At 42.5% G+C, this 18,865-nt stretch overlaps 1 protein-coding gene across 1 annotated transcript; it reads right to left on the reverse strand.

The window, feature by feature from the left end:
• Positions 1-1,905: 1,905 nt before the first annotated feature.
• On the reverse strand, positions 1,906-18,208 carry LOC106566816 (leucine-rich repeat-containing protein 38). Its single transcript, XM_014135240.3, has 2 exons — positions 17,253-18,208; positions 1,906-5,707 (listed from the first exon to the last, which is right to left on the reverse strand). Exons 1-2 carry the CDS (start codon positions 17,878-17,880, stop codon positions 5,460-5,462), a joined length of 876 nt encoding a protein of 291 aa, XP_013990715.1. The 5' UTR covers positions 17,881-18,208; the 3' UTR covers positions 1,906-5,459.
• Between the last annotated feature and the right edge of the window lie 657 nt (positions 18,209-18,865).

Genomic DNA, 18,865 nt, shown 5'->3' on the forward strand with positions numbered 1-18,865 from the left:
TACCTTGCTGTTTTTGGGCACGGTGACTATAGTGGTCTGCTTGAACGAAGTTGGTAACACAGCTGGTCAGGGATAGGATAAAAATGTCTGCAAAGACACTTGCCAGCTGGTTCGCACATGCTTTGAAAATGTGCCCTGGTATTCTGTCTGGCCCGGAGACCTTGCGAGTGTTAACCTGTTTATAAACGCTTTACTCACATCAGCCAGGGAGAGCAAGATCACACAGTCATCTGGAACAACACGGGCTTTCATGCAAGACTCAGTATAAAAGGCATTTAGTTCGTTTGGGAGTTCTGCATCACTGAGCATCTCACGGCTGGGATTTCCTTTGTAATCCGTTATAGTCTGCAAGCCTTGTCACATATAACGAGCGTCGGAGCTGGTGAAATAGGATTCTACCTTCTATATTGTCCTTATGTGGTTGCATTATGTTATCATTTCTTTATCTTGTACATGCTTCGCACTGTATCTTGGGTATGTGACGTGACCCACACAAATGTGCAACAAAAGCCTTCTTATTCTAACCGCTGATTTCAATCATTAGCACCGTAATGGATCAATATCATTATCACCGGATTTTAAACTTAAACTGGTTCTAAGTAGTTTGTCCCTTATTGGTGCTATGGCAGTCAATCTTGTCATGGCTTTTGTTACAGTGTCCTGAACCTCAAGTCATTTCAATCCCTTTTATGGACCCCAGAGAAATTATTCATACTGTTCAACTCACTAAAGGTGTAGCATTACCTCCAATTTCCTCTGCAATTAACCCTGCAGTGTGGGGGGGGGGGGGCAGTGACGTGGCAATTTTGAAAGCAATGGTAGTTTCGGCTTCCGAACTGGCCTCCAGCCATGTAACCATGGTGACAACAGGAATTCAGTGGATGCGGGAAAATCCTAATTTTCTGCTGTTCTTTCCCCCCTCCTCTCTCATCCTACTTCTATCCATTCTGTATAGTGACTCACCTGACTACATGGCACTGCCAGGGAGGCTCACCCTTCCTCCACTCTCATCTTCATCAGTGGCGTGTTGGTCGGAGGTCTGTTCTGACATCACACCCCACTGTTGATCCATTTGTTTTGTTTGTGTCCATGCCCACAGGGTACAACTGTACTCCGTCCAGTTGTACGCCACACAAGACAGTGTTGTTCATCTCCCTTCGCAAAGACTCTGTGACAGCACGCTGACTCCCAGTGCATGAGGCACTATTTCCGTGTGTATAATACTGTAACATCAAGCTGGAGCATAAGACTTGATGAATATATGTTATTTTTATGATGTTATGAGTTAGATACCACGAAATGAGAAATTTTACTAACATTATCTTCAGAACAATATACACGATTGGGTTAAACAAAACCTAGAAAATGATAGGCCTATAGTTAATGTTTGTAATTATATTAAGTGATGATCGCTAAATCTCTTTTATGTACAGTTAATCTAGAATTGTTACTGTACTGTTATGACATGGGAATAAGACCTGACCCTGAACGGAAATTAAAACATCCTTGGCAGCTCTTCAAAATGAAATTTAACAGCTAGTGTTCAAAAACACCACAAACTTCTATGTCGCTCTGTTCTGTGGCGTGTGATGTGGATGCCAGCTTTAGCATTATGGCACCTGTGATTATTGGACCGAAGAAACAGATTTCATTGAGCGTAAAGGGCACCCATATGGTTGGACAGTGACAGCAGCTCCTCACATTGAGATGTTATGTGTACATCCAGGAGCCTGGACTAAAGCAATAATGGAAAATTGTCTATGGGCCACTATTTCAAGCAATAAAAGTGTAAACCATTTTCATACATTGATTGTTTTTACTTGTTTTGTTTAACAGAGAAAAATATACACAAAAATATAAATGCAACATGCAACAATTTCAAAGATTTTACTGAGTTTCTGGATATTGGCAGGAACTGGAACGTGCTGTTGTACAGTACATGATCCAGAGCATCACAAACATCCCAAACATGCTCAATGAGTGACATATCTGGTGAGTATGCAGGAAGAAGAACTGAGACACTTTCAGAAGCTATGCATTATCATGCTGAAACATGAGGTTATGGCTGATGAATAGCACAACAATGGGCGTTAGGATCTCGTCACAGTATCTCTGTGCATTCAAATAGCCATCGATAAAATGCCTGCCCATAACATACCCCACCGCCACCATGGGGCACTCTGTTCACAACGTTTACATCAGCAAACCGCTCGCCCACACTACGTCATTCACGCTGTCTGCCCAGTACAGTTGAAACCGAGATTCATCCACGAAAAGCACACTTCTCCAGCATCCCAGTGGCCATCGAAGGTAAGCATTTGCTCACTGAAGTCAGTTATGACGCCAAACTGCAGTCAGGTCAAGACCCTGGTGAGGACGATGAGCATGCAGATGAGCTTCCCTGAGAGGGTTTCTGTCAGTTTGTGCAGAAATTACAAGTGGTCTGCAGTTGTGAGCATGCCAATTGCATGCTCCCTCAAAACTTGAGATATCTGTGACATTGTGTTGTGTGACAAAACTGCACATTTTAGAGTGGCCTTTTATTGTCCCTAGCACAAGTTGCACCTGTTGCATCATGCTGTTTAATCAGCTTTTTGATATGCCACACCTGTCAGGTGGATGGATTATCTTGGCAAAGGAGAAATGTTCACTAACAGGGATGTAAACACATGTGTTCACAACATTTGAGAGAAATACGCTTTTTGTGTGTATAGACAACTTCTGGGATTTTTTATTTCAGTTCATGAAACATGGGACCAATACTTTACATGTTGCATTTATGTTTTGTTTAGTATACAATTTGGTTCCAAAGTGTACTTATTATTGCAAATGAGAATTGGTTCTCTATTTACACACCTTGTTATATAAGGGTTAAATCAATAAAATACAAATATTCTACATACCCTGAATGTACAAAACAATAGGAACACCTTCCTAATATTGAGTTGCACCCCCCTTTTGACCTCAGAACAGACTCCATTCGTCGGGGCATGCACTCTACAAGGTGTCAAAAGCATTCCACAGTTGTGTCAAGTTGGCTGGATGTCCTTTTGGTGGTGGACCATTTTTGATACACACGGGGAAACTGTTGAGCGTGAAAAACCAAGCAGTGTTGCAATTCTTTACACACTCAAACTGGTGCGCCTGGCACCTACTGAACTACTATACCCTGTTCAAAGGCACTTAAATGTTTTGTCTTTCCCATTCACCCTCTGAATGACACACATACACAATCCATGTCTCAATTGTCTCAAGGCTTAAAAACCCTTCTTTAACCTGTCTCCTCCCCTTCATCTACACTGACTGAAGTGGATTAAGGTGAAATCAATAAAGGATCATAGCTTTGACCTGGATTCACCTGGCCAGTCTATGTTTGGAAAGAGCAGGTGTTCCTAATGATTTGAACACTTAGTCGACAGTGTACTTTACGTCTTCATTCAAAGAAACAAAAAGGTTATGTGAAATTAAAGTTCTAAAAGCAAAGTTCCAGAGCATAATGTGTTTATTTTACTGCTTCATTTTCTCTCTCTTACATTTTGTAACATTGCAACTCCGTGTTTATATTTTTAATGTGTTTGTCATGGTGCATCAGAAAAAAAGCCCTTTAATCTGTTTTTGGGATCTCAAATCTCATTGGTAGGTTACAAGCGCCAGAGACAGATATAGTTTGACAGACAACCTCTCAAAACTCAGGTCTTGAAGCATCTGTGAGTATGCTGGTTTTCATTTATGATCTCCCAGTCGTTTCAGGAAGCCAAACAATACACATGCCATCATTGACCTATAGCATTCATTCATCAATTTCACCTGGCTGCTACTAGCTGCTGGTCTATTGAGGATGGCTCCAGTACCCGGTCGTAATAAAGGCCGACATAGGAAATGACTGGAAGGCCCAAACATCAAGGATGATCAAGATATTGAAACAATTAACAGATTTTAACCTTAGCCCTGTTAGCTTGGAATTAGAGACTTCGCTCACATCGGATGTAAAATCCCCATACAAACAAGAGACTTAATTTGTAAAAAAAAAAAAAAAAAAAAAAATTACAATTCTGTATTAATATGTGAAATAAGTGTCAAATGTAAAATAAGTTACATTATGCCTGAAACAAGGAAATACATTGGTCCATTTACAGGTGTATAATATAATGATTTCCGTAATTACATTTATTGGTGATAATTGGCAGGATATTTTAGCATATTGTTCTATATAGTATACTGTACCTAACGTGTGACTGTTTTTTAGCCAAGAACACATTTGTGCTAGCCTGAGTGCCAGTCTGTTTCTGCTCTCTTGCCTACTCCTTTGGGTGTTGTAACACCAAACATTGTCAGGCTACATTGTGCTAAAACAGATATTGTAACAATGCCCTCCATATTTACTTGTTTTTTGCATTTTTTGAGTTTGTGTCAAAGTTTAGTGTAATATCCATGTTGATTGCTCATGCTATCCCATTTCTGTGTTCTATATTGTAACAATAGAATATTCTCATTCGGACTGTTCTTTGGTAAACAAAGGTTACGTAGGTTGCTACTCAAATCAATGCAATGGACATAAGTGTGCATTAGACTGCTGTGTGCCGGCCCCTTGTCCTCCTCTCTGTCCTTTTACCTTCCAGCTCAAGCCAGATCTTAAAGAACCCCCTGGCAGCAGAGGAATAGTCCTCTCTGAAAGGGTGGTGTTTGTAGGCCAAATATAGTACAACTACAATTACATGAGAATGCTGAATGATCTCTCCAAAGTAAGGTACAGATTTATGATCTTAATTTGATCACTCTTTTGTTGCTAAGATTCTTCCTGCACCGCAGGAAATGCAGATGAGCTTTCATATATACATAAATTCACTGAAAACCCACAGTAACACACAGTTATATTAATAGTATTGCACTTTTCATGTAGCCTACTTTTGGCCAGCTAATAGCCTAATCACCGATCAAGCAACATTATGGACTAATTATTTTGCTGTGACAATATAGTGTAGGTCAAATGAAAATCCTACATCTGTAGTAAGGCTGTGTTCAATCAATGAAACGTACACTCTTAGAAACCTAAAAGGGTTCTTCAGCTGTCCTCACAGAAGAACCCTTTGAAGAACCCTTTTTGGTTCCAGGTAGAACTCTTTTGGGTTCCATGTAAAACCCTTTTCTAAGAGTGTAGTACATTTCGTACTTCAGTGATAAGAAAATGTGTATCATTCAAGGTTATTTAACACAATCTTTCCTAACATGGTTTAACCCCTCCTGGTGTGCTGCTGACTGCCACCAATGCAGCGCACAGGAATTCACATGGTAAGAGCTTTCTTGCACAATTCCTAGGCCATATACTCCCTCCTCGTTGTCCATGCCTTGCTCTCCTATTGTCCTGCCCTTCTTCCTGGCACTCTTACGAGGCACCTAGTCGGGTCTGCTATGTCTGCAGTGATACTGAATCTGGTCCCAGATCATGCTTTTTCTTCACCTCAGTCGTTGCCCTCCTCCTCGTCCGCCTGACCAGCTTTTCCCAGTCGCTGGAAGCAGTGGACCATGGAGGCCAGGAAGAAGCTGGCTATAATGGCCACCACAGAGACTGAGATGCCCGAGAAGATGACAATGAGGATGTCCGTAAGAGATAAGTAGCCCCGGCACTCCCGGAAACTGGCCTCAGAGAGCAGGCTCAGGGACATAAGACTCCCATCCATGGGGAGGGAACACTGCAACCCCTCCATACCTGAGAAAGAGAAAGAACAGGATATGATGTCATCAGTATTGAACACAGTCACTCTATGGACCAATCTCAAATCAACCCCGGCCTACACACAGTGTAGATCTAAAATGATTAGCAATGTATAAGTATGGTAACAGCTTAACAGGTAGCAGTGAAGGTGACAGCTTCATTCTTCTATCCAGTCCTTTCAGAACTAATGCATGGTGGAGCTGACCTCCCCTCAGATGTCTGAATAAATACACAGGGGATTAGCTGTCCTGCCTGCTCACAGTACTGTGTCACACAATGTCACTTTCAACTGTTGAAAAGCATGCTGACCATACAGTTTGGAATGGCACTGTGGTTGAAATCCACTAAGAATGTCTGGTCTGTGATATCATCTTACAATTTACAGTAAGTGAGGACACTGAGGGAACAGTTGGGTGCCATTGTTTTGCCTCAGAGTTGTTTGATATATTAGCTATAGCCCAGCACGCCTACAGTAGTAGCTACTGTGCCTGTTCATGTGTCTCACCATTTCCCACACATTGAGTCACATCAAGTCTAAAAAACCCATCCATTTGATAATTTGTGTTTAGTTTTCCCACTTAAAGAATATAACGCTATTATAAAAAGCTTGTCTCTTGGCAGTATCAAGTGACTGGAATTACCATACATCAATACCTACATCAGGGTTTCCCAAACTTGGTCCTGGGGACCCCAAAGGGTACACGCTTTGTTTTTTGCCTTAGCACTACAAAGTTGATTCAAATAATCAAATAATCATCAAGCTTTGGTCATTTGAATCAGCTGTATAGTGTTGGTGCAAAAACCAAAACATGCACCCCTTGGCGTCCCGAGGACCAAGTTTGGGAAACTCTGACCTACATGTACAGTAACACACACAGAGCTGAAAGGCCTAATGCATCTAGAGAAGTGTGTGGTCTTAACACATCTCTGTTATAGCTAGGCGATTTGGAGATAACACAATGCTTTTAACAGTCATATAAATACATGTGTTTAGTGCCAAGCTACATTCCTGGTGTCGTAGATTGGTGTGATCTACGAGGCTTCGCTGAACACCTGTCACAGACACACACATCACCCCTATTACATAATTTATTGATATGATTTGACCTTGGATCCCTCCAACTTTGCATTTTTCACCCCTCCGAGGCAAACATTAATTTGTGAAATTTCTACTTTGCGATTAGATCTATCTGCTTTGGTTTTCACAGAAGGAGGAGAGTAATCTCTGCTCCAACCAGTGTGTTACTAGCAGACACCAGATGACAGATTTAAAGGGGAACAACCCCTGGGTATTAATACAACAGAGACAGATGCATTAGTGCTTTAGAAGAACACTACTCAGATTAAATGCTTTGTCCGTTGTTATCTTGTCTGTTTTGGAGAAAAACCATCACAACACTTGAAGAGTTCAATTACAAAATGCTATATATCCATTTTCAGAAATGTTGGTAAATTAGCTTTTATTGTTTAAATAAATTCTGAAAGACATTGGTGTGTTTTGTTCACTATCTAATTATGTAATGGGGTTGTTCAATGACAGACATGTATTTGTTTAAAATGTATCACTTGATGGTTTCATTTCAGAGAGACAAATAATCATGTATTTTATTTGCTAAATGCTATAAGTAGTCCTGCTAGGTTTTACACAGCCAAATGTAAGAAATAACTACATTTTAATAAAGAACTGTGCAAATGATGCATCTGTGACATCAACATTTAAAACATATCTGTATGTAAAACATTTACATTTGACATTTTAGTAATTTAGCCGATACTCATATCCAGAGCTTCTTTCAGTAAGTGCATTCATGTTAAGATAGCTACAGTGAGGGAAAAAAGTATTTGATCCCCTGCTGATTTTGTATGTTTGCCCACTGACAAAGAAATGATCATTCTATAATTTTAATGGTAGGTTTATTTTAACAGTGAGAGACAGAATAACAACCAAAAAATCCTGAAAAACGCATGTCAAAAATGTTATAAATTGATTTGCATTTTAATGAGGGAAATAAGTATTTGACCCCCTCTCAATCAGAAAGATTTCTGGCTCCCAGGTGTCTTTTATACAGGTAACGAGCTGAGATTAGGAGCACACTCATAAAGGGAGTGCTCCTAATCTCAGTTTGTTACCTGTATGAAAGACACCTGTCCACAGAAGCAATCAATCAACTCTCCACCACGGACTAGACCAAAGAGCTCTCCAAGAATGTCAGGGACAAGATTGTAGACCTACACAAGGCTGGAATGGGCTACAAGACCATCGCCAAGCAGCTTGGTGAGAAGGTGACAACAGTTGGTGCGATTATTCGCAAATGGAAGAAACGCAAAAGAACTGTCAATCTCCCTCGGCCTGGGGCTCCATGCAAGATCTCACCTCGTGGAGTTGCCATGATCATGAGAACGGAGAGGAATCAGCCCAGAACTACATCTTGTCAATGATCTCAAGGCAGCTGGGACCATAGTCACTAAGAAAACAATTGGTAACACACTATGCCGTGAAGGACTGAAATCCTGCAGCGCCCGCAAGGTCCCCCTGCTCAAGAAAGCACATATACATGCCCGTCTGAAGTTTGCCAATGAACATCTGAATGATTCAGAGGACAACTGGGTGAAAGTGTTGTGGTCAGATGAGACCAAAATGGAGCTCTTTGGCATCAACTCAACTCGCCGTGTTTGGAGGAGGAGGAATGCTGCCTATGACCCCAAGAATACCATCCCCACCGTCAAACATGGAGGTGGAAACATTATGCTTTGGGGGTGTTTTTCTGTTAAGGGGACAGGACAACTTCACCGCATCAAAGGGACGATGGACAGGGCCATGTACCGTCAAATCTTGGGTGAGAACCTCCTTCCCTCAGCCAGGGCATTGAAAATGGGTCGTGGATGGGTATTCCAGCATGACAATGACCCAAAACACACAGCCAAGGCAACAAAGGAGAAGCACATTAAGGTCCTGGAGTGTCCTAGTCAGTCTCCAGACCTTAATCCCATAGAAAATCTGTGGAGGGAGCTGAAGGTTCGAGTTGCCAAACATCAGCCTCGAAACCTTAATGACTTGGAGAAGATCTGCAAAGAGGAGTAGGACAAAATCCCTCCTGAGATGTGTGCAAACCTGGTGGCCAACTACAAGAAACGTCTGACCTCTGTGATTGCCAACAAGGGTTTTGCCACCAAGTACTAAGTCATGTTTTGCAGAGGGGTCAAATACTTATTTCCCTTATTAAAATGTAAATCATTTTATAACATTTTAGACATGTGTTTTTTCTGGATTTTTTGGTTGTTATTCTGTCTCTCACTGTTCAAATAAACCTACCATTAAAATTATAGATTGATAATTTCTTTGTAAATGGGCAAACGTACAAAATCAGCAGGGGATCAAATACTTTTTTCCCTCACTGTAGGTGAGACTACCACAAATCATAGTCAAATATACAGGATATAGCATTTTGGAAATAAACTCTTCACTTATAAGTTAGGGTTGAAAAGATGTTATTATTGTTTTGTGTTCAGTTGCTATATGACGTCTAAGAATGCATAAGCAGAGCATAAATATGAGTATTGTAGTAGCCTACCCTAATTTGAGAGGATGAAAATATACAGTCACATGATTTCTTACTGCATGAGAATAACAGAAGTGTGCAGAACAAGGACTGATATTTGCGCTCTGGTGATTTGATAATATTGTAATAAGATACAGTAATACACTATAACAGATAATAATGTAACAGCACCAAATTATATCATCAAATTACGAGGATAGATAGATTATACTGTGAATGATTTGACTTATAATGACAAGGGGCATCAACGAGGCTCTGGTTTGTTTGTAAACTAACCCAATCTATTCCACTAATACGAAGTGTTAAATATTTGTTATATTTTCAATCCGTATTCACTGTTTTTGAAAGAAGTATTTGAATAAAACATTACGTAATCTCAAAGCACATATGGTGTACCTCAGTCATGTTATAATAAAAAGCAGTTTGGGGCGCTTCCATTTTATCCTGCCTGTGTCTGTAGCTGCTGTGGCCAGCAGTCGGTAGACATCATTATCAAGTGTGTGTGTGTGTGTGTGTGTGCATGTGTATGTATGTGTGTGTGTGTAAGTGTATATGTGTGGTGAGTCACAGTTAGACCAGAAGGGGTTTTCCACATGCGGAGGGACTCAGTGACCTCATCGCTCGGTGAAATTCCAGTCACGTGGTTCTGCTCTCCTCCTCACCGCGCAGCACAACAAGCAAAGCTCAGCCCAGACACCGGCTCTTCTGCTCTCAATTCAATTCAATTTAAGGGCTTTATTGGCATGGGAAACATATGTTTACATTGCCAAAGCAAGTGAAATAGATAACAAACAAAGGTGAAATAAACAAAAAATGAACAGTAAACATTACACTTACAAAAGTTCCAAAACAATAAAGACATTTCAAATGACATATTATGTACATATACAGTGCTCTCTCTCTCTGTCTTTGTCTTCTGGCTCTGGATCTATTTCTGGCTCTGCACGCCACAGCCATAGTGTCTCGGTGTGGAGAGGACCAGAATACTACATTGTAAATAGATGGACAGAGTCTGCATGGTTTCGCTGTTGGTGGTGATGGATGTGGGGGTGGGGAAGGGTTGAGTATGCCTACATTGTCTGATGCTGCCTACAGACTTAACATCGTCAAACAAAATCACTGCATCATATTCGACATGAGTATGCATAGTTTCCTATATCGATGTGTTATATACTGTGCATTCGGAAAGTACTCAGACCCCTTGACTTTTTCCACACTTTGTTATGTTACAACCTTATTCAAAAATGTATTCAATCGTTTTTTTCTTCATCAATCTACACACAATACCTCATAATGACAAAGCAAAACCACTTTTTTTTGTTAAATTATTAAAAATCAAATTTGTTAAAATTATTATTTGCATAAGTATTCAGACCGTTTACGCAGTACTTGGTTGAAGCACCTTTGGCAGCGATTACAGCATCGAGTCTTCTTGGGTATGACGCTACAAGCTTGGCACATCTGTATTTGGGGAGTTTCTCCCATTCTTCTCTGCAGATTCTCTCAAGCTCTGTCAGCTTGGATGGGGAGCATTGCTGCACAGCTATTTTCAGGTCTCTCCAGAGATGTTCGATCAGGTTCAAGTCCAGGCTCTGGCTGGGCCTCTCAAGGACATTCAGAAACTTGTCCTTAACCACTCCTGCGTTGTTTTGGCTGTGTGCTTAGGGTCGTTGTCCTGTTGGATGGTGAACTTCTCCCCAGTCTGAGGTCCTGAGTGCTCTGGAGCAGGTTTTCATCAAGGATCTCTCTACACTTTGCACTGTTCATCTTTGCCTCGATCCTGACTAGTCTCCCAGTCCCTGAAGCTGAAAAACATCCCCAAAGCATGATGCTGCCACCACCATGCTTTACCGTAGGGCCAGGTTCCTCCAGACGTGGTGCTTGGCATTCAGGCCAGAGAGCTCAATCTTGGTTTTATCCGACCAGAGATTCTTGTTTCTCATGGTCTGAGAGTCTTTAGGTGCATTTTGGCAAGCTCCAAATGGGCTGTCATGTGCCTTTTACTGAGGAGTGGCTTCCGTTTGGCCACTCTGCCATGAAGGCTTGATCGGTGGAGTGCTGCAGAGAATGTTGTCCTTCTGGAAGGGTCTCCCATCTCTACAGAGGAACTTTAGAGCTCTGTCAGAGTGACCATCAGGTTATTGGTCACCTCCCTGACTAAGGCCCTTCTCCCCCAATTGCTCAGTTTGACCGGGCAGCCAGTTCTAGGAAGAGTCTTGGTGGTTCCAAACTTCTTCCATTTATGAATGATAGAGGCCACTGTGTTCTTGGGGACCTTCAATGCTGCAGACATTTTTTGGTACCCTTCTCCAGATCTGTGCCTCAACACATTCCTGTCTCAGAGCTCTACGAACAAATCCTTTTGACCTCATGGCTTGGATTTTGCTCTGACATAAGCTGTCAACTGTGGGACCTTATATAGACAGGTGTGTGCCTTTCCAAATCATGTCCAATCAATTGAATTTACCACAGGTGGACTTCAATCAAGTTGTAGACACATCTCAAGGATGATCAATGGAAACAGGATGCACCTAGACTCAATTTTGAGTCTCATAGAAAGGGTCTGAATACTTATATAAATAAGCTATTTCTGTTTTTGATTTTTAATACATTTGTAAAAATGTCTAAAAACCTGTTTTCTCTTTATCATCATGGGGTATTGTGTGTAGACCCCAATGGTGGAACAAGCTCCCTCACGACGTCAGGACAGCGGAGTCAATCACCACCTTCCGGAGACACCTGAAACCCCACCTCTTTAAGGAATACCTGGGATAGGATAAAGTAATCCTTCTTCAAAATGTGGAAAAAGTCAGTGGGTCTGAGCACTTTCTGAAGGCACTGTATATATATATCAGCTGCCATGCTGCTATATAGTTGGAATTATATTTTAGTTTGTGTGTGTGTGTGCTAGTCCTTACCTGCATATGTAGATGCATGCATGTCTGCGTCCATGTACTTTTGTGTGTGTTTGTTTGTGTATACGTTTGTGTGTGTGTGTCACTCTTAGAGCGATGGAGTATCTTTTACTGTGAGGGAACATTAGTCTAGACCAGGGATGTGCAACTTCGATGGGGCTGGGGTCCACAAAAAAATCTGAACTCACTATGATGGGCCACAGTGACTCATGGGTGTGCATACCCTCATCCATACCTACACATGCAGTCTGAGCTGGCCGTAGGCTTTTGGGGACCTAAGTGACATTTGGTTGGCGAGCCCCCCCACCTTGCGACCAAACATTTTAGCGGCCCCCCTCTTGACAGTGGAAAGAAAAAAATTACGTTTTAGAGTTAATTTCCTGCAATTTTAGACATTCTGCCATGGGCGTAGAGAAAATATTGTGGTTTTAAAGAAAATTTGCAATTCTACTCATTTTGCCATGGAGCAGAGAGAACAATTTTGAGTTTCACAGCGAATTCGACTCATTTTGCTATAGGGTGGAGAGAAATGTTAGCAATTTTGAATATGATATCTGATTGAGGGTGACAAAAAAAATCAGTGGGGGCCCCCCAGTCGGTAATTTGACCATGATAACTACAAGTTTAGATAGCTTGCTAGACTAACTCAACAATCAAAACATTTTAGCTGACATGGGCTAATTGAGTGACTGTCAGTGACTCACAGAACAAGAGAAAAACTGCTGATGCACAACCAAATGTAACAATCGCACCTTGTGTATTCTACAATTCTAACTCTCAACAGTAAGTTGAGTCCCAGGTTGTTGTTTATTTTTTTGGGGGGGGGGAATTGATCCGCGGGCCCACAGTTGCCCATCCCTGGTCTAGACAATATCAGTGTCAATGGTAAGCGGTCGTCAGTATCAAATGAAGTGTAGTAAAACATGTATGCTGATTGTTCATCCTTGACTCAACAGCACTAGAGAACAGCACTCTATGGTATGATTATACAGGTTACCGCTTTGAATCAATCACACACATTCACCTAAAGGCACCATTGTGAAATATCCTCAGCTACTGTGTTTTAAAGGGGCAATCTGCAGTTCAAACAACAACAAAGTGGTTATATTCTTCAAGAATCAATGAGTATATATATATTTTTTTAAAGCTGTCCCAATCGCAGATTGACCCTATTACTGAGCTTTGTAGCATCTTGATGATACAGTACCTGAGAGCAGGCTACAATGTGTATGTGAAACCAGCACTCACAAACTCAATGAGTAAAGCTCAATGGTTTGTAAATGTCTATTTATGTTCTCAGATGCTATATAGATCAATATAATCTCAATCAGGAACTGACAGAGCAATGCCCCTGAAGCTAGATAGCAAAGCGGGTAAAAGAAAGATGTTACTGTTTGGGTCTGTGAAACTACAGTGTCCAAGAGCAAATTTTGTTTTTGACTTATTCCACAAAGTGACTGCGCTTGATTGAATGGTTCTGTGGAAGCATCCAGGACAGCAAGTGATCCATTATCCTGTGCCCTCCAGCCCCCAGTTTGTTCACAGTTCTAGTTCACACTTAGTAATTAAGAAGCATTGATTGTGATTAAGCCTCAGAGGGTCAGGAATTTAGTAATAAGCGAGTAAAGAGCTTATATAATCCATCAAATCTTAATTTCTTATTAATGAATATACACTCCGATCCATGTTTCTAGTCTGCTGTCTTGTCTGAACGATGACAAGATTATCATGGCATGCAACTAGTTTGTTCCCAAGGCAATGGGAAAGATTAAGTCTGCCTATATGTAAAATATACTGTACATCCACATGTCCTTTAGGGTAACATACAGTAGAGGTTTTCTAGGGTGAGCCCTACTTAGCAAGGAGCCTAAAGTTGCTAAGGCCTATAGCCTCCTGAGACCTGAAAGAAATGTGTTTGGGATTTCAATATTTTTTCTATAACTTAAGTGTTTGGGGTGAAAAATACATGTAACCCCAAAAAATGTGGGAACAAATATCGTTTTTTTTATTGTAAGTGCAAAATTGTCCTCTGTAGTGGTCATTAGGATGGAAATATACACACATTAACATTACAGTCAATGGGTACAGTACTGTAGGTGAAAAACATCGTTGTGACATCCGGGTGTCCACTAAGGAGGACATTTCTTGATAAGCTCTTATTTAATGTGAAAAGAAATATTACAAAGTCCTGACAACTCACTTCACTATTGCTGAAATACTCACTTACTAGAAAACATTTCAATATCAAACTCACAAAAATTATAATTAATAATTACACACACTTTTCACATTTTCATAAAATGTGTTAATTTTAACGGCCATTTTTTAAAGAACCAGGAAGATAAAGTTGTCAAGGTCAAACCCCTACACGTGATATCATTGAAAAGTCCAGAATGTCCTCTCAAAGGGACAACAGGAATGAATACAGTGGCTTATATGGCCTCACAAAAATGAATTGCTGCGTTTCAGGAGGACAGAAGAACACTTAGAAAGCACCATAGTGTTGTTGTGTGTACTGTATGTGTCTGGGCTCACCGAAGGCTAGGCGCCAATGTGCGGCACAGAATGTTGTTAGTATAACATTGTGTTCTGCCACGAGTCCAGGTCACAGCTATTGAAAATAAATCCACTGTGAAGATTGTTGATGTGCCAATTTGATAATTCATATGATCCATAGAACATCCTGTTGCTTTGATTAGCGAACTGTAATAACATAGGTTGCGTCCCAAATGGCACCCTACTCCCTATATAGTGCACTACTTTTGACAAGAGCCCTATGGGCCCTGGTCAAAAGTAGTGAACTATAAAGGGAATTTGGGACAAACATATGGCCCTAATTCCAGCTGAAATAATACTGATGTGTCTCATTTGGACGGACCTTAATAAACTTGTAAGAACATGTATTTAGTAGCACTAGCCGAGCTCTCTTCGGAAGCAGTTAAAGGGATACTTGGGAATTTGTCAATTTTCCCCAGAGTCAGATGAACTTGTAGATACCATTTTGATGTGTATGTGTCCAGTATGAAGGAAGTTAGAGGTAGTTTCGCGAGCCAATGCTAACTAGCATTAGCGTAATGACTGGAAGTCTATGGGTATCTGCTAGCATGCAGTTGGACTTCCACGCATAGAATGTCTGCTCAGGTCAGATCTCAGCACTGTGCACCTACATACAATGTGACGTGTTACAGTAGCTCTGGAGAATGACAGTGAGCATTATAGAATGCGTGCAATGACCTGTTAGCACTGCAAACAAGGAAGATTTCTGTAAACATTAATAGACATTAATAGCCTCACTGTCCATACTGTAACAGTACATAGCGTGGATCAGAAATGCTTATTGTCCGTATATAAACAAGGCAGGTATATTATGGTCTATCAAGTGATTCAGATCCTATTGAATGTGATACTCCGGCCTCATATCTTTTGGATCTTGAAGATCTTACTCGTGATCTACTCCCTGTATATTTTGTCGGACAGTGTTGAGGATGTAAACAATAAAGAGTCTTCTTGTTGTGATTTACAACGTGTGCGCACAAACACACCCACACGTAAACACACACACACACACACACACACACACGCACATGCAAACACACACACAATCTGAGAACAGACTCTAATGAGGCATATGGTTAATTAATTATTCAGACACAATCTGGTATCTTGAATCTGGGACTCTCCACTAGTCTACCACAATGATCTTTCTGCTTTCTCATGCTTACCAAGATGTCTCAGAGTGATCTTATTCATAACAACATTGTCCATATCTATACAGAATTATCAGTAGTATGAGCAACAAGCTGCACTTGAAATAAATAAAGATGAGGTTGATAGCCAATAGCTATGTAAATGATAGACAATTGAAAACAAAGAGGCGGAACCATAAAGGAGATGATTGTGGACTACAGGAAAAAGAGGACCGAGCACGACCCCATTCTCATCGACGGGGCTGCAGTGGAGCAGGTTGAGAGCTTCAAGTTCATTGGTGTCCACAACCCCAACATACTAACACGGTCCAAGCACACCAAGACAGTCGTGAAGAGGACACGACAAAGCCTATTCCCCCTCAGGAGACTGAAAAGATTTAGCATGGGTCTTCAGATCCTCAAAAGGTTCTACAGCTGCACCATCGAGAGCATCCTGACTGGTTGCATCACTGTCTGGTATGGCAACTACTCGGCCTCTGACTGCTTGGCACTACAGAGGGTAGTGCGAACAGCCCAGTACATCACTGGGGCCAAGCTTCCTGCCATCCAGGACCTCTATACCAGTCGGTGTCAGAGGAAGGCCCTAACAATTGTCAAAGACTCCAGCCACCCTAGTCATAGGGTGGCTGCTGTCTCTGCTACCGCACGGCAAGTGGTACCGGAGCACCAAGTCTAGGTCCAAGAGGCTTCTAAACAGCTTCTACCCCCAAGCCATAAGACTCCTGAACATCTAATCAAATGGCTACCCAGACTATTTGCATTGCCCCCCCCCCCCCCCCCCGCACCTTTTACACCTCTGCTACTCTCTGTTGTTATCATCTATGCATAGTCACTTTAATAACTCTACCTACATGTACATATTAACTCAACTAACCGGTGCCCCCGCACATTGACTCTATACCGGTACTCTCCTGTATATAGTCTCGCTACTGTTATTTTACTGCTGCTCTTTAATTACTTGTTACTTTTGTTATTCTTACCTGTATTTTTTTTAAACTGCATTGTTGGTTGGGGCTCGTAAGCATTTCACTGTAAGGTCTACACCTGTTGTATTCGGCGCATGTGACTAATAACATTTGATTTGATTTGATTTTGATATGTTTATAGATATTGGGCTAAGTAGAGACATTTAATGTAATACTAACCACTGTTACATGCATTACAGTATCTGTCTTTCAGTGTACTGTGCAGTCTTAGATTATTATTCTATAACTGATTGGCTTAAGGTTTGATAGCTTATGAGTTGTTTGAATCAGAAACGAGTGGGCTGCTGGATTATGACAAAAGATTGGTTTTCTATGTCCTAGCACAGGCAAAGATGGTAAAACAAATACATGCTGTTAAGCAGCTTACATACCCATTGGAAGCTTGTGGCAGTTCTCCGTGAGCCACACAAAAAGTTTGGCAAAATGACAGTTGCACACCCAGGGGTTGCCCTCCAGCCGCAGCACCCGGAGTGAGGTTAGGGGCTCCAGCACCCCCACATCCAGCCCCTGCAGGCCGTTCCTCTCCAGCTCCAGCTCCCGCAGCGAGGTCAGCCCCAGGAAAGCATCCTCTTCCACCAGGCGAAGGTAGGGGTTGTTCCCCAGACGCAGCTTGATCAGGCTCCGGGACTCCACAAAGGTCCCTGACTGGATCTCTGTCAGGTTGTTGCTGCCCAGGTCCAGGAAGACTAGGCGAGATGAGGTGCTGAGGGTGCCGGGCTCCAGCACCGACAGGGAGTTATTCCTCAGGTCCAGGTAGACCAGGTCGCTGTACAGAACCAGGAAGTCCGAGGGGATCCAGGGAATCCAGTTGTCGGAGAGCAGGAGGCGCCGGACGTCCAGGGGGATGGGGCTAGGGAGGCGGGTGAGACCTTGGCCCTGGCAGTCCACGGTGTGGTGGTCCGGACACAGGCAGCTGGACGGACAGTTGTGGCCCCGAGTCAGCAAGGTGGAGGAAATCAAGGCAAGGAAAGGCTGAAGCCAGTTAATGCATGGTAACATTGTCAAGGGGGTGCGAGGTGAGAGGGAGAGCAGGGGTTTAGGTAGGGGAGGAGGAGGTTGGGAGGAAGGGGGTACAGGACAGGACAGGAGAGGGCACAGGGGAGGGGGTAGAGATCAAGGGGTGGGAGATTAAGGAAGGGGAGGGGGAAGCAGAAGAAAGAAAGGAGTCAATGTCCTGGCGCTGGCATCTCTCTTCCTCTTGTTGTGTAGTCTACAAAGGCTAAGCCATCGAGCGGCGAGAGAGATGCGCAACGGTGTTTTCAAGGAGATCATGTAAAGCGGTCTGGATCGAAAAGCAGCCTGCTGGCTTTGAGGGAATAAGGGGAGGAGTGAGAGAGAGGGAGTGAGCGAGAGAGAGCGAGAGAGAGAGTAAGGGAGGGGGGGTAAATAGAAACTAGCAAACCAGAGACGTGCGCTGGGGAGGGTGGGGAGAGCGGGGGACGGGGGGTGGAGGGCGATAGGGTAAGCCAGAAGGTGGTGTGAGTTTGCAGGAGGGTCGACCCTCAGAGTCTCATTACTCCTTCGTCAGAACAATTAACGAGGGACTTCGTCTGTGAGTCAGAAGAAGAATATACTGTGAGGATCTAAGCATCGGAAGGCTAGACTCACTGAATGCATGGGTATTTATATCCAACCGTATGGGCTGGGGAGCTACCGACAGTGACTCGTGTCCAAATGACATCAGATACCCAACTCACATGTTGTGATGATGTCACATGGCTCGCAGAATCCCAGGAGGAATATAATCCTGACGACCGTGATCCTTGGGAATCATCATCACATACATCTCCTCCTCAACTGTCCTCTGTCTCACTGTGCTGCACGATCCGGCCATCCCAGCTCTGTTGCCATGACAACATGCTCTAAACATCCACCGTGGTGTGAAGCTGCCTGTGCAGCACAAGCGAATATCCCAAAAGTGTCATATTGAGGAACGCCATCACATGACAGCTTGCCACAGCGGGGTGATGCGTTTGTCTCGTGC

This window comes from Salmo salar, chromosome 13 (assembly GCF_965601325.2).
Source record: "Salmo salar chromosome 13, fSalSal1, whole genome shotgun sequence".
NCBI lineage: Eukaryota > Metazoa > Chordata > Actinopteri > Salmoniformes > Salmonidae > Salmo > Salmo salar.

Coding starts and splice junctions, on each gene's coding strand:
- LOC106566816 (XM_014135240.3), bottom strand. CDS start 17,880: ATGTTACCATGCATTAACTGGCTTCAGCCTTTCCTTGCCTTGATTTCC. Junction 5,708..17,252: donor CTGCCACAAGCTTCCAATGG/GTATGTAAGCTG, acceptor TCTCTTTCTCAG/GTATGGAGGGGTTGCAGTGT.